This window comes from Acyrthosiphon pisum, chromosome A2, assembly GCF_005508785.2.
Source record: "Acyrthosiphon pisum isolate AL4f chromosome A2, pea_aphid_22Mar2018_4r6ur, whole genome shotgun sequence".
In the NCBI taxonomy this organism is placed as follows: domain Eukaryota; kingdom Metazoa; phylum Arthropoda; class Insecta; order Hemiptera; family Aphididae; genus Acyrthosiphon; species Acyrthosiphon pisum.
This window is the reverse complement of record NC_042495.1, coordinates 98,334,344-98,352,062: the sequence shown is the minus strand read 5'-3', so window position 1 is coordinate 98,352,062 and position 17,719 is coordinate 98,334,344. Positions and strand designations below refer to the sequence as shown.

At 25.1% G+C, this 17,719-nt stretch overlaps 2 protein-coding genes across 4 annotated transcripts in view; one reads left to right on the top strand and one right to left on the bottom strand.

Moving 5' to 3' along the window:
• LOC100164801 (cordon-bleu protein-like 1) overlaps positions 1-11,047 on the bottom strand; it is a 110,236-nt gene extending 99,189 nt beyond the window's left edge. For 2 of the 3 annotated variants that reach the window (XM_008187802.3, XM_008187803.3), the window contains exons 1-2: positions 10,814-11,046; positions 3,745-3,828 (exon numbers count right to left, since the gene is read on the bottom strand). In XM_008187802.3, the coding sequence (XP_008186024.2) occupies positions 3,745-3,827 (83 nt within the window). In that variant the 5' untranslated portion in view covers position 3,828; positions 10,814-11,046. Of the gene's footprint in view, positions 1-3,744; positions 3,829-10,813 lie in introns of all 3 variants that reach the window. The other variant, XM_008187806.3, reaches the window with a different exon arrangement.
• A 4,828-nt stretch (positions 11,048-15,875) lies between these two features.
• The window catches only part of LOC100169358 (cationic amino acid transporter 2), a 100,066-nt gene continuing 98,222 nt past the window's right edge, over positions 15,876-17,719 (top strand). Inside the window, exon 1 of the mRNA XM_001944203.5 lies at positions 15,876-16,226. The gene's annotated coding sequence lies outside the window, so the exon portion shown is untranslated. The remainder of the gene's footprint in view (positions 16,227-17,719) is intronic.

The following is a 17,719-nucleotide window of genomic DNA, read 5'->3' as shown; positions in this document are numbered from 1 at the left end:
CATTTAAATTTAAAAATTACTCGGAGCAATATCAGATAATATAAATCATCATTAGAAATGAAACCTAGATACATTCTGAATTGTATTTCCTATTCATTGATTCCATTACAGAAATATATTCCATGAGTAATGACGATGTTAGGTACGTCATATTTATACTATACAGCAGAACTGAGTAACCTAGTTTTTTTTTTATCAATTAGTTGTTTAAGTTAAATATAACATTGAATTTTAGTTTTTACTAAACTCCTTTATTATTTACGCAACGTTCTTCAATTTATTTTGTCTATCTACATATGTGTATGTTGTGTTGCAATCTGGTGCCTTGTAAATATTAAAAGTAGCATTATAATAATATTATAGACCAACAATTAATATATTAATATATACAATATTCAACTATTCAACATAATATTATATTATCCTATCATTTTAATAACAACGTTATAATAATAGTAATTATATTAAAATAACAAGCTGTAAAATTGAAACAATATAATTTGAATTAATATAATAGTTTTATAGTTTTTCAAGATTATTTGGTTTAATCTTTATATTATGAAGGTAAATTAAAGATTATATTGATATTGCTTGATGTAGAAAAATCCACTGATTATATAATATAAATATATAAAATACATTAATTATTATTTAATAATATATTATGAATAGTGAATACTCAGTAATGTTAATCCACGTTTTTTAAAAAAGGCCGTGCAGGATGCAGAAACTGATTGTAGATTACTCTTTTTGCTTTCATCTTTTCGGCGAAGGATAATAGTAGCGTGATGGAAATAATTATTATGTTTTTTTTATAACCTCAACAACTTATCAAACCAAATTAAATATTTTTTTTGGTTTTTAAGTTTTAAATTTTTTCTGAATAAAAGGTATGTCATTTTAAAATGTTAAGAATATTATTAAACTTTAGTAATATATTATTTAATACATTTTATTAATGAAATACAATATTTGTATTTTAATATATTTAGTTCTTACCGGCAAATCTGGTTTTTGTATAGGTTAGGTACCTATAATATATAGGCTATAATATTTTAGTGTACTATAGAAGACTACCTTGATTATATTTTTCATTGCAAATTATAACTATGGCTATATAATATATCATTATCATAGTTAATTTATACTAATTTACTATTACAAAATTGTTCTTACAATATTTTTAACAAATAAATAACCATTTAATATACATACACCTATATAATTACCATAAATTATTAATTTATTAACAGTAGTTCATATTTATTATGTAAAAGCTAGAACTTGGTTGATAAATTATTGCTTAATCATATTTATTTTATAACTAAGTCTTGTAATATTAGATTGTGTTATCAATTATTTTGAGCATTCATCTGTAGTAATCAAAATAAATGTCATGCCGGTTCCATCAAAAGATTTTAAATAATTAAGCAATTGGTAATTAATATTGTAGGAATTTAATGTAATTTTTGATAAACTATATAAAAAACATGAACAAACACTCTACCTTTTTTAGTTTAACAGAGTTCTGCTAAATCATTTTTGCATATTCAACTGTTACAGTTTTCAGATATTAAATAACAGTATCATTATTCCATTGTATTGTGTTAATATTGTGATTGAACTTATACGGGTTTCCGTCATAAAACAATTTCATCTGAATGATTTTGAATTTATTATTTGGATGGATTAATAATTCAATTAATTTTTCAAAAATGTTTTAACCTTTAACGTCAAACAATACTACTATAATATAGTAGGTGTAGGTAATTATAAAAATGTAGGTAAAATGCATACGTTGTATATTCTTATTTTTAACATCAATGATTTGATAAGGGTATCTATTTAAAAGAGTTAAAATGATATACTTTTTATGAATATAGTCCAACATATATTTACCTATATTTTATCTAGTCTAAATTATTTCATAAAATTAAAATTGGTTTAGATCTTTACGTAAAATCCACTATGCATACACTTTCACTTTATCAATAGGTACCCACTCAATAATAAATAAGATCAAAATGATTATTGTTATACAACTAGTTAAGTAAATTGGTTGTCCATTTTTATCAATATGAATACTCATAATACAACGGAAGTTAATATAAAAATGTTCGCGGTGTACGTTAAAACTTGCGGTAAACCACAATGGTTTTGTTGTGGAAAAATAAACTTGTTAGGCACAAGTGTATAACATAAGTACCAACCTATGTATTGTTAAGAAATGTCTTGGGAAAATGTATATACTATATGTATTGTAGTGATTACATTGTACGATTGATGTTGTACATACCTATCTAGTAAATACATTATACATAATATATACAATAGACATAAACTATGGTTGAAGTTAAGCAGGAAAATAATTTTATTGTATTTGTCAGAATATGAATAGGCATATCTAGGTATGTAGAATGTAGAATGTTGATAGATAAAATAATCGACAAAGGTGCCTTTTATAAATAAAGTAGTACCTATTTGGTTTTATTTTCTATAAAACATATTGTACCTATTACCGACTTTTTCTTAACCAATATTATATAATAGACAAATCAAAAATACTTTTTTAATAACCAGATATTATCTGATTTGTGTATATAATATAATATTATAATAATAATATGTTACTTGTTAGTATAAGAATTGAGGGTTATGTAGCCATATTATGGTAGATTCTAGTAAACTACCATTGTATTAATGTATGTGTACCTCTGAAAATAATATTATATTATTTGACAAAACCAATTAAGTTGCACTACTTTTATTTTAAAACGTATGTATCTTTTGTGAATCGTATTAAATAGTAAATACTAACTAGGATAATCAAGAAAGAACTAAAATAATTTGTATTATTTATACAGAGCTACAAGTACAAAAGAAGCTAATGTCTATGTAATATGTATTACCTATATACTAAATAAAGGAAAAACAAATATTTCAAAGTTAAATGAAAAATTCGTTTAAAAATATAAACTTTTTTTTTAATAAAATGTTATAAAAACGTTAATTATTTTTTGTAAGACTTACAGAATGTAATATCTACAACCATGTATCTAATAAGAAACTTTCATGTTAGCTGTCATATATTAGTAGGTATATATAGACATAGTAGAATAAATAGTATATTATTTAAGAAATTGAAAACAATTTTTCGAAGCAATAACAATAAGACCTACAATATGGGATCATTGCAAGTATATTAAAATATTCATTACCTTTGATAATAGGTACGATTTTATTAAAACTATGTCTGTAAATAGTTCAAACTATTAATTCAAATATAAATTAAATGTTTTATGTATTTTACATATAAGTATCGAATCATGAATTATTGTGCTGAACTTTTTGGCACAACAAACTTAAATCATGAGACTTGTAAAACATTATACAAAAATTATAAATAATAATAGTCATTATTAAATACTTACAAACAATTTCTGGTTAGGTTTAATCACGCAATTTTATTTAAAATGTCATATGGGAGCCTTTTATCCAAAACCTACTTCCACAGTGGTAGCGATGGAGTTATAGTATGAACGCTTGATATACTTATTATAAATATACATTTTTTGAAAAATAAATTCAACACTGAGATAGTGAGATCACTAATCCTTTATGAATAATAAGGACTTTGAATGAAAGTATTAAATATAATTGTATTTCTTTTCTTAAACTCTAAACACTATTGGTTATATATTTGAAAATATTAAATACAAATATATTGAAATATAAATAACTTACGCCTTTGAATGTTTGATGTTTTCAGTCATTTCTGGAGACCATACTTGGTGTTTACGACGTAATTTTAAACAAAGTACGTTCATTCTAAAAATTAAAAATATTTACTATCTTCATAATGTAATTTATTTTATTACTTTAAAAAAGTTATTATATTATACTAAATGGTAAAAATTGTTCTGAAATATGATTCGCACATATAATTAAAATGTTTTCAAACATGCAAATTTCAAACTATTAAACTTTGTATTTAATTATTATAAGCAAACTTAGTAAACTATATTATTATTTTAATAACTAAAAAGAGGAAATTGTTTACACCGGTTTGTTTTAGTAGATTTTTGGCTATTAGATATAATATTAGTGTTTTCATGTTTAATATTGGACCAAAACCACACTGGTTATGTCGTTTGATTTTGATATGTTCCTATTATTATAGTTTTTTTTTTAGTATTTGAAAATTAAATTCGTATAAAAAATAATTTGCTTAAAAAACTAATTACCTAGGCAGATTTTTATACTCTTCGTAACTATTTTTCTTTTATATTGTTTTTTTTCAAGTCTGATTAAATGCTGTTACTTTGAATATAATATAGGTCCCTACCTAATAGTTATCACTTATGATGCAAATGTTCTGAACTTAAATCAAAATGTTTTTAGTAACATAATTAATGCCTAGACTATAATAAGTTTTAAAGTATAATAATATTTACGGTCCGATGACTTGTAGTGGGTACCATAACTAATATATATTTTACGATTGTTTTATTATAGGTACTCTACATTTAATATTAGGTATCCCTAATAACGGTCTCGTGTATTTTTTGGAATGTTACTTACACATGTGAAATGTAAGTATATTTGAATTATTTGAAGCACTTATTTCAATTACATCAGGCATTAGTTAAAAAGTTATTTAAATTTGGTTCAGAATCGGTTCAATAAATTTTAAACCGAATACGTATCTAAGGTAATTTTCGTATTTATTTTTGTATTTATTATATTTTTTCAATAAAAGGTATGAAAAAGGTAAAATTTAGGTATTTATAATTATTTATAGCTCTTAAATTATTGATGTTACATATTATACAATGCGTAATGCAGTACTCACATATAGCAGTGTTTTAATTATTTTTTTTGTTGTTTAACGAGTAGGAAAATATGTACAACCCAATAAGGCATGCATATTTGTAATTTTTACACTTAATGATGATATTTTTGGAATTGAAATATTAAAATTATTGTTTTATGACCTAAAAATCTAATAAAATTAGTAAGTTAACAATGAATGATATTTGATGTTGACTCTAACAATATTAAACCGTACAAAACCAAACTTCTCTAGATACATAATATTATTGTTGTCTACTACTAAATTTTCTTAATTTGTTTTTTTTCAAATTACCTAGGTTTTTAAAATAAGTGGGTTTAATAGAATATTATAATGTAGTTATATTTTTTATGTTTAATTACTAAATATTCTTTATAGTTAAAAAATTACCTACATGTCGTGCTGTTTAACGATTTGTATTTTTTCCTGAGAAAATTAAGAAAAGTTGAAAAGTTTATTAAAGAAAATAATTATTTTTCATAATAAAATTTCTGAAGCATAATAATCTTATTGAATACGCTTAGTTCATTTTGTTTTGAAATAGTTTGTATATTAGCACGTAATTTATAAGTATATTTTTATATTGTGCAACCTGATCTGATCTTCAGTTGTTTGGTATCAATATCAAGTTGGTGAAATCAATAAGATCAAGTCGATACCAGGCATACTTACGTATTAATATTATCGTACAAAGTAATATAATTCTCGGATAAAATATTGTAGTGATGTCTATAGGATTTTAAATTCGTAATATAAAATTATAAATTCAATTGATTAGAGAATGTGATATTTTGAATTTTCGAATACCCGACTTAATATTTATGAGTTTCATTTTGATTGCATCACTTTGATTTTCTATTTTGTAGTTATTACCAATACTTACAAATTAATTTGGTTGGCATATTATTATACAAGTGTTTACTTACTTAAATGTATTCTTTACTCATTGGCCATATTATTTTTAGTTTTTAAAAAATAGTTTAATTTTGATGGTTCGAGGTACATGTGAAACGTTTTGGGTAGTATATCTATACGTCATATCAATGCACGAAGTTCTGTATTATTAGCCCTCTAGTTGTAATGTTTTTATTCAATGATTACTATGCCACAGTACCAGTTACCGAAATGCATGAAAAACCCAATAATAAAATATGCATTTTATATACACTGAGGAAATTTGAATATAATAATATGTATTGACTATTGCATAGTAGTTATACACACCTACATATGGCTATATTATATTACTATCGTTGTGTTTATTTTGTTCTATATTATATGCTGGCAAGATTTTCAGCTTATATTTTTAAACGTATAATGTGTATGTATTGTGTAATACCTATATCGCCTGATTTTAATAATTAATCAAAGTTAGGTATACATAGCCATGTGTTGTTATATTGTCATACGAATACTAAAGTAGTATTGTTTTCACTATTGATTTCTGTTTTGAAACCGACATTACGTGTATTTTTTTATTAATGATGTTAGAAATTTTGTCGAATCTACTGTATACATTAATAATAAATTAGTAGGTACCCTACTATATAATCATTAGATTATATTATGTGACATACTTGAATTAAAATATAAAGAACATTATTAATTTTAAATGTTGATGTATTTTTCATCTTTTATGTGAAAATAATACATACAGGAGGTTGCGTTGGGAAAATGTTCAATGAATATATTATACTAAAATTTAATCGTATTAAACAAACTATGATGACGACGTCCACCCTCGTGGCCTCATAATAATATATTATGTGGTCTCCGTCTTACAGACGTACAACATGGCAAATCTACGTCCAGTAGAACCAATTTTTCGTTGTTAGTTTTATTATTAAAGAGAATTGACTGATTATAAAACTTAAAAGTACAAACATTATCCGTGTTCGTTTGTCTATTTTTTTACGATGCTTGGATTTTTAAGCAAGTTGTGAATATGTAAAATATCGTATAACACTGATGGTACAAACACAGGCAATAGTATATTGCCTTTAAGTTTGATAATAGGTTAGTTAACTCTAATATTGATACTAACAACACAAAATTTGTTCTGCCGAACGTAAATTTGCTATGTTGTACGTTTTTAAGACGGTGACAAAACATTCGGTTATGAAGTCTTCTGAATGCAAATGTTCGAAGGATCATTCTATATTTCTATCAGTGACACTTCATGGTCAATTTTTTTATATGGAATTTAGATTATAATAATACGTAATTTGATGCGTGTTCAGAGATGTTGTTTATATCTAAATTTATAATATTATGTAAAATTATTGTTCAAAAAATTTTTTTTTTTGTTTTTAATTTTCATAGTGACCATATAGTACCATACTTGGATTATTCAAACAGAATTGTTCGCAGTTATATTATATATGTCGAGGATTTTGCATTGTTATGTTTTTTGCAGTGTTATTTTACAAATTTAGTTAGTGATGTTTGCGGATCGCAGGATCATATTATCATAGTGATAAAAATGTCATCTATTTTTTTTTTATTTTCACATTTTTAATATTTATAATGCATATTATTTTATGTTTCGACTATAGATAAACACAAAAATGTACGTCAGGTAAATTTCACTAACGAAAGTAGTGTAAAAAGCTAGATATTATACGTCATATTGTGTTCCTTAAAATGAAAATTTCATAAAATTCGTGATTTTGTCATAGACAAAATAAATATATAAAAATGTTTATAATATACAATAATTGTAAATGCTATTGATTTAAGTAAATGTAAGACTCGGTAATTAATGTCACGTATCATAAGTAACTTTTTAAATTTATTTTAAAATTGTTTTAAGATTCTTCTCCTACCCTTACCTAGTGGTGGTTTGGAAATGACCAGTAAATTAGTTGTGTATTTTATCATATATTTATTGAATATTTTACCATATTTTTATAAAACTAAATGCATATTTTCCTATTTTATATTACACAATAAGTTCCTAGCCCTATTAATTATATACAGAGTGCACTGAGCATGCTCCGCAGTAAACGATTTGTGTTCAACGAATTTACTGGTAATTAGTTTTTGGTTAAGTTATATATATATATTGTATATATAGTCTTGTACTTATCTTATTGATGATAGAACCACAACACGTGTAATCTGAAAAAATCTGAGGGACATAATCTTGTGTTTGAGTCACAACTCATCGTTTGCAGCTGCATGCTCATACTCATTTTTTCTTTTAATAAATAATTTAGGAACTTTAAGTATACTTAAGGAACATAATATTTTCAATTATTTAATTTTTATACTATTTAAGGAGTGTCCTGTGGCAGTTTATACGAAAAAAGAGTGTTTCTCATTTAAAAAAAAGTTGGTATCACCACGGGACACTACTAAAATGGTATGATAATCTAAGAAGGTATTTGAAAATATTAATGTCCTCTTGCATACTTAAAAATTCCAAAAATCAATATTTTAATAAATTCATTATTAAACGAAAAACTAGGAGTTAGCATGCTGTGTACATCTGTAGGTATATATAAGCAAATAGTACCTATATCTTGGTAGGTAAATCATCTAAACCATGTTTAAAATCAAAATTATATAAATAATAGTAAAAGCCATAAAACTATATGAAGAAATAATTTTAATTTCAATATAGTTTAGAGATTTACCTAGAATAGCAGATAAAAGGATTTCATTTGATATTTGATAAAAGATGTTTGTTTTTATGTAATTCGTTTAAAACCTTTGGATGAATCCTAAATACTGGGAGGGTGTTTAAGGGAATTAGCATTATGTATTCGTACTGTGGTTATGTAGTACTGCACCTTGTTACGTATTTACTTTTATCATGTGAAACTTATTTTTATCTCACTAATCTTACTAGAAAAATATGATGAAATGATTAATTTATGAGTTATCTATGGTGGAATCAACTTGTGAAATTAATGTTTTAAAGAACTTTCCTCAATATTTATATTTATAAATTGATTATTTTATACTCTACATAAATACATTGTAAAGGCATTATAATATAAGGTCTATTATTTTTTTATTGAGAGATAGTCTATTTCTCTTGTTGGAATATTATGGTATTATATCCTATAGTTTTTTTGGCTATCTGGTAATTTATTAAGAAAAGTTAAAAAAGTATTACATTTTGAATAGTTACATTGTAACGTTACGATAAGTAAATGAAAAAAGTTATCCTGTATTTAAAAGGTTTTAATTACGTTAAATACTTATATAAATATAATATATATATTGTATAATTATAAATTATAAAGATAATTAATAATAATATTTTTTTTTATTATTCATTAAATTACATATATTTAAGATTTAATTCTTTTTTAAAAATAATTTTAGTAACGTACCTATACATATATGCAATATACATATATTTACGAAAATTATAAATTATTTTATTCTATTAAAAAATTATTCATGTAGTTTTAAGTAATACCTAGGTATTTATGAAAAATGTGCTTTATAGTTCAAATTGTATTTTGTATTTATGTGGTTACTTGTGTAGTTGGGGTATGAAATGAATGGACGTTCAGTAGGTACTTAAGACTCTCCTAATACCATTTTAAAAAGGGCACTTATTATAAATATATTCAAAATATTCGATAAACCATAAAAATGCAATTGAATTAGTGTAATATCTTATTTGTATTGAAGTACCTATATTAGTCTTTTTATTATAAGTAGAAGTAAGATTTTTAAATGAATTATTATTATATGATGCATAAAAATAAGAAATCATTATTAATCTGACAGTATTGTATGCCTAAGTAATATTGGTATTATAAGTTTGTTTTTTGTTCAGTTTATAAATGTACTGTATATTACGTTATTGATAGGTGATTAGGGACCCTACTATACAAATTATTGTTGCATACAAATTAATTATTTTATTATTTATTTCAATATTGATCTTATTTGTTATAAGTAAATTTAATTTGTGATTTTATCCATGGCAGATGTTTTTGTCAATATTAGATATTTGAATATTAAACGTTTGCATTTTTATTGTTATTATTTTTTTTATCTATGGCCAAGTATTCATCACATGAGCACGAGATCATGGGTTACACGAATGAAATAGAAAAACCTGTAGAACCAGTACTTGTATCCCGTTCGACGCTTATCGTTTAATTATCTCCGATATCGTTTTTTTTCTCTTCAAAATGCCAGCCATGTTGTAATTCATTCCCTAGGGCTGAATACTCGTAATACAATGTTATCGGTCGTTAAATAATGGTATGCAAGAATATATGCATTATGTTACATTAGGTATTTTGTTTTGGATAGGAAGCTTGGTTAGATACCTACTGGAATATTTTAACTATTAACCTTTTATTCGAGTTTTTAGTCCTCTAATTTTGTATTCAAATAAATAAAACTTTAACTTTTGTTGGAGCTCAAGAAGTTAAATATTTTAACTTTTTCGTACTTTCATAGTTATATAGTGGAAAGAAACTCTGCACACTCTATGTTTATAGCCTATTTTATTTTTTATAGTGCAATTCATATTTAAAAAATTATTATTCTACGATTTTATGTCTTTTATTTTATGTAATATTTCTACTTTTGTTTTATCCTTGGATACATTTTCGATTTTTATTAATTTAATTTCAATGTTTTGATAACTAACTGATCACAATAATTGTATACACTCAACTATTTTGTATTAACTATAATATATTATATTACAGTTAATAGTCAAGTGATTGTTATCAATTATTTTATTTTTTGAAGCACTAAAATATTATTAGTAGAAGCATTACAATTGACAACCTAACCTCCAATCAAAAATATCAAAATCATTAGCTTCTTAAAGAAAATTGAATAACATAACCTAATTGAAGTGTATCCTGTACTGTTAACTATATGTAAATACTACGCAAACTAATGGCATAGGTATGTAGTACCTGGTCGATATAATTAAGATCAATAAAAAAAAAATTCATGGATTTTTGAATTTCTTACTTGGCAAGTACAATAGAAATATTCCGGTGTTGTTGAATCAGTTATGCCAGAGGTTTATTGTCCATGAATTATCACGAAATATTATTTAAAAAAAAAAACAAAATAACAATAATCCGAACAAATATACACGAAATCACACTCATACACACACATACACTTGCGCACGTTGATCCGACATTAAACGACAACGGAGGTCGACAGCGGTAGAAAGAACACAGTGTCCGAGTGTCCGGTCGTACACTCGTTGCAATATAAAGTTGATTGATTGTAATGTAGAGGAGAGTACTACTACAGTGCCTGAAACTAGGTTGCGTTTTACTCAAGGTGTACAATATTTTAAAAGCGAAAACAATATATTGTTTTATTTATTAGGTGTAACGCGTACCTAAACAAATTGAATATTCCTATGTTGTGATTTAATCTTATCTGTTATTATCGTGACTTGTTTATAGTTTTGAGAATGTAGAGTATAATAGGTACCTATTGTAGTATAGATCACAATTGATCATATTCTACTAGAACAAATATGTATTTTTCAAATTTGAAAATCAACTAAACCAATATGAAATTAGACAGTAAATAATAATAATAATAATACAAAATAATTATAATATTAATATTATTTATATAACCCGTTGATCAAGTTTTATTAATGTAGAAGTAAGTTTTCCAGTTAATTGTAGACATTTATGGAACGATGATAGTGTTTTGCAACTCGTAGAAATACGCCTGACTTTTTTATATTTTGAACCGATAATTTTATCAGTATTCCAAAATATAGACGTTTTTATATGATATAAAACCTAAAAATGTTTTAATAATGTGGGTAAAATTTAAAAAAAAAAAGGAAAGAAGCTCTGCTGTATAGTAGAGTAGGTAGTATGGGACATGCACCTAGTAATTGAGTAGGTCACTGTAATGTTCGATGGTAATATTCATTGCATACGATTTTGAGTAGAGACAGACATACTTATACCCTTTTATAATACTATTAGTAATTTTTTTTTTTCATATTATATATGGTAGATAAAAATAATTTTTTCTAAATACCATAGAACGGTGTGAATCAGTTCATAGTAAAAATAACTTAAAATTAGTTTCTATATATTCAGAGTTTCATTGCGTCCAGAAAATAATAATTATTTAAGTAATGTTGTAATTTTTGAAGTTTTTAAAATTAAAATATTATTAATTAGAACAAAATAATAAAAATCGTTTGAAGATAAATCATTATTCTATGTTTGAATATCCGAAATATATAATCCCGACAAAGTTTAAAATTCAAACGGTCATAAACAATTCATGAAGCATCACTAAGCATTTTTCAAAAATATTTCACTTAGAAAAACTTTTCCGGAATCTTGTATTAAAATGTCAAGCCATAGGTATTAAGATTCATTTTATGTATTTTTTTACAAATTTGGTTTTGATGAATTTTAAGACTGTAGGTATCATATTATTACATCATTATCATATAAAAAAAAATCATGACTGTATTTCAAATCAGGGCTTCAAAACGTTTTTATAACGTTATGAGTATAACGTTAAACATATTAAAAAACGATTGAAATCGATTGAAAACGCTTCATAATGTTTAAATTTTTAAAACGTTTAAACGCTTAAGTTGAATAACGTTTAAATTCTACATAACGTTAAACAGTCATTCGATCATAACGTTTAATATACATATAACGGTAAACGGTATTATTATTTTTGATTTAAGCCCTGTTTCAAATATTATTTAATTTGTGTACATTTAAAGTATCTACCATTATTTATTTTTAAATTATAGCAACATAAGTCATAACAAAATGTTTATTGTCAAAAACTAATATTCGATAATTTTTTTCGTTTTTACGTTATTTTAGATTCTGAGCAAAGCGATGAATCTAATGGTTTTACAATGATGATTAATTTTTTTTGTCTGAAGGCACTTTTAAAGCCAGTAAAAATGTTCTTATCTTCAATATTGAGGGTGGTTTCTGGTTTACAATTGTGCCTAGTTTGTTGTTCTTCAAGGGGTCAAAAGTTCAATAAGTATACTCAAGAAACACTAAAAAAAGATTGGAATATTTACGCAATAAGTACCTACCATTTTCAAAAAATCGATTTGTTGTATTTCTAAAAGGTAAAAATTTAAAATAATTATTACTATAATAAATAGTGAAATTGTTACTTCGTAAAATATTGCTTCGTATGATGACTTCAAATTATGTAGAAAAATAATTTCAAAAACGTTAATAGTTTTCGAAATAACGAGTGTCTTATTTTAAAAGTATCACCCGATACGTTATGTAGGTACTTACTTCTGTTATTGGCAAAGAAAGTTACTATAGTACATATTATTTTCTTTTTATGATTCTTACGATTGTATTATCTACATAATGATTATAAAAAATATCATGTTGTTATAATTACATTGGTATAGTAAAGTTGTAGTATATTATAATCAATAGAGTCGTCATAAATGTAACGTTTAAAAATCATATCACTGTCAATAACACATTTAATAAACAATAATAAATAAAGAGTTTGTACGACAATATTATGACATATTATGTGAATACAATTTAAATAAGTTTAGGTACCTATATAAGATTAGTTAAAGTAAAAATAAGATATATCTAGGTATGTTAACAAAATTTTAATGATATTGTATTTTATATAAAATTCTGTTTCGTTCGTTTGTATGGTAAATGTTCATTAAATAGGTTCATCAAACATTTTATTACAGTTTCATGTTTGCGAACAGATGAAATGGTTACTATGATTAGTTTATTATGTATTTTATTCAAAAAGTAGGTAAAAGTTATATTTTTATATCTTTACTATTATTAAATAATTACAACTCGTCACATAGTTCAGATTATAGTATAAGAAAAAAGAAAGCTAAAGGTATTTCAATAAATAAATAAAATAAAATCCAAATAAAAAATTATGAGACAACATTTATGATGATTTCATTATTTGTTGCAATGTTTAATGATTAGAGGCTTAATTAAACCAATTTAAAAGATTTCAAATTCGTTAAATTTGTTGGACTCACTGAAATGATTATCTTTGCAGACGTCTCTGATCATTATACTACGAGTTAGTACTAATCTATTTTTTTTTTTATTATCATACTATTGTTAAAACTGGGTTAATTATTATGGCACACCTAGCAATGACATACCTATTAAACATTTAAGCCAATAAACATTCGAATATCAGCGTCTTTTGTCATAAATTGTCTCGGGTCGTTAAAGTAATATCCATCTACACTGTTCATTTATTGTTTTAAAGACAAAATATTATGATTAGTTATTTTGTATAACTGCAGTATATAATAACCATTATTTATTAAAAATATAATGATATGTAGGTATACAATTGTTGAAGTTGTAAAAAAATAAAATAAAATATTATGCTCGAGGCTAATCCAGCTACTTATATATATTGTGTTTCACAAAATATATAATTCAATTATTTGGTTGTTAAAATGTCCCAATTGTTTTATGTCACGATAATAATATCTATCTATTGATTATAAATTGCGTCTAGGTTAGGTATGCTTTCGCTAGCGTTTTAATACACATTTTTGTATTAAAAACAAAAGTTTAAATACAAGCGATACCTACTAATATACACATAATTATATTTAATACATTTTGAAGATAGTTTCACTTGAATTATTTTTTATGAACACTTAACATTTTGAAAAAAAACAACTGAATGCACCCATGGGTATCAAACTTCAATCAAGTTTATTGTTTGAATTACAATACTTATCTACAGTGCTTTTAAATCAAAATACATTCTCTCTAGTTATCTATTCAATTCATATAGAGTTATTTTGCTTAAATTTATTTAAATTTAAATTTAATATAATATAAAAATCGTTTTTTCAGAAAAAAAAATATTAAGAAGTACTAACACAAAAAATTTGTAAATCGATCGTTTTTCAGCACACATTTTTCTTGAAAAACTTGGCCTAACTTAGTATTGTATTATTATTTTGAAGATTTAACCCAAAAGCAAAGATAAATCACTTTCTAAATAGGATTTTAATGGTTATTTGTTTTCCGTAGTATTTAAAATTAAACATGAATTTATTTTCAGACGTTTGAAATTATAATTAAAAGCTTATAAACATATTATAATGTATTAATTTATAAATAATATATAAATTACCATGTGGTCTAATGTGAATATCATTCCATATATGTATAATATAAATAATCTGAGTGTAAACTGTTAAAATAATAGAATCTAATAACCTTGTAGTTCATGCTGAAACCACAATAAAAATATAAATAAATAACCGAAAAGTTGTTTAGTTTAAAAAAATAATAATAAAAAATAAATTGTTAAACATTATTATATTTTATTGTGGCATACCAACAATAATATGTATTGTAAAATTATAAAAATATTTTGGGCATACTATTCAACGAGAATTTCAGAAATATATTACGAACAAATTTCCTTGCAGTTGGGTGGATGATTTTCTTAGGACTATGGCATAATATTGGGATAAAAATGAAAATAATATAGTTTAATGAAAACTGTTTATCGTTACGTCTTATTCGTAGCGCATATATACATTGCCACCTATAGGTTCCTATAATAGCGTCCCGTACACCATTGGAACTTTATTTATTTTCTGACTGTAGTGTAGGTAACTAAAACAATAGAGTTCACGTTTCAACACTTGAAAAATAATGTCCTATAACCTTTGGAGTATCGTGTGGTTGTATATTATTATTATTATCACAGTGACACACGCACTTAAAAGCAGTATAAATGAGCAAAAAGATAGGTACCCATATAACGGGGGATTTAGTCGCAACGTGGACGGATTGCACGTACGGCACGATGAGCGACCACCTTGTGGCTTTGGTGTACGCGTAGCCCGGCTATATAATCTCAGAAGATCGCCGGGCGCCGCGCCGTCGTTTACGTGTTGCCCGCGCCAAGCGTTTCCACGCAAGTCCCGCTTCGGGGACCAGGGCGCTACCAGCGCCCAATAACGGGGGTTGGGGTCGGAAGGGGTCGCGGAGTAGCAAGGGGTATTTTGTACTCCATTTGCGGGCGGCAGTGCTAGAACCGTAGTCCGGGTAGTCGGTAGGGCTCTGTAAGACGAAATTTTTGTTTTGTTTTGTTTTTTGTTTTCATTTTGATGATCATATAATAATAATAATATGATGTTTGTGATCGAGCAGATCGACGCCACCGTCCAGTTGCGGTATAGATCGTAACACCCGTGTTCGCCCGAGTGCTGGTATTGTGCGTATATGTGCGTGTGCGTTTTACTTAGCTGATTGCACACCGAAAGATGTTGAGAATTTGATTTCGACCAACTCTGTGGTGTGTGGTAACCGAGTAAAAATCAGTTGCCGTGGTTATCGGCGAATATCTCCCCGTAAAATAGGTAAGTGTATATTCTATAATATAGGTACATCGCATTACACAAATGTGAAATATTATTGAATAGGCACTAAAACGTCAATGTTGAAATACCGTTTACAACTTGTTATTAGTAACAAAATATTTATGTAAAATCGTTTAAAACGACTAACGAGGTCAACAATTTATTATTCTTAAGTATAATCTTTAGAAGTATTGTTTTCATTCTCTGCCAATTGCCAATAGTGAAATCGCCGAATTGTATGTTATACTTGTATACAATAATATATTATTCTGGTATTCAGTAATCTTACTTTTGTAAAAAATATTTAAAAATTATTAGGTACACACTATATAGGTATTTCGTTAACTTTATTATTATATACAAATAAATAATTACAATTTGAAATAATTTTTTGCAAATGTCATCAGATATGTATATTTATATTAATAACTAATATTTTAAAGCACACTGAATCAGTGTATCCAAATTACATATTATAGGTATCACATATTTTAAACTTAGAATAGATTATTTTAATATAATATTAAAATAAAACAGTAGTCAGTATATTATATTAAATGATAAATAATACAGTAGCGTAGCATATATATATTAATTTTCTTGTTAATAAAAACAGACAGACCAAAGTTTAAATCCATGGCAAAACTATTATATTGTTTTACTTAGGTTTTAGTTTAAAATATATTACTACCATATTCGGTGAAATAGTATAAATATGGCTTACAGAAACCTCTTATAACAATTAAATGATTAATAATACTGACGGGGCCGGTAATAAGTGGCACTTTTATCCGATATGTTGTCCTTACTGAAACTTTATTGTAAAGATATGTGTACAATTTAGGATAATATAGTAGCTGTAAGATGGTAGAACCCATGTTTGTCCTAGTTTAAACTTTTTTTCTAAATAGCTTGTTTAAAAAAATCAATAAACTCGTTTTTAGATGATTATATTATTTATTTAATTTTGTATTATATATTTTTGTTATTACTAAGTAAAATTATTTTTTGTCCAAAAGAAAAAAATTAGACGATCTGGTTTTATGAAAAATGTATAAGATAAATTATTATTAATTATTCTATACAATATCAATAAGAATTTCCAATTTTATTTATACTGTGTCAACATGGTTTTTAAATTAATATTTTATAGAAATTAATAAATTAATAAATTTACTTATAACATTTTTAGACAAATCAAGTCTACAAATTGAGTAATCTAAAAATGTTAAAATGACACGAAAAGTATAAAAAACATATTGAAATAAATAAAACATTAACAAAATACTAGCACCCAACACAGGGAAGACATAGATTCTTCTTCAATTCTTCAAAGAGTCTAACCTTATGCAAAGAATATAGTGACTTGTATAACAAAGAGATTATATATTTATATCACACGTAATTTAAATTAACATAAAGGCCTTTCATGTATCAATATCTAATTATTTTTGTTTTTTTTGGATAAATTATAAAATTTTATCTATTTTTAG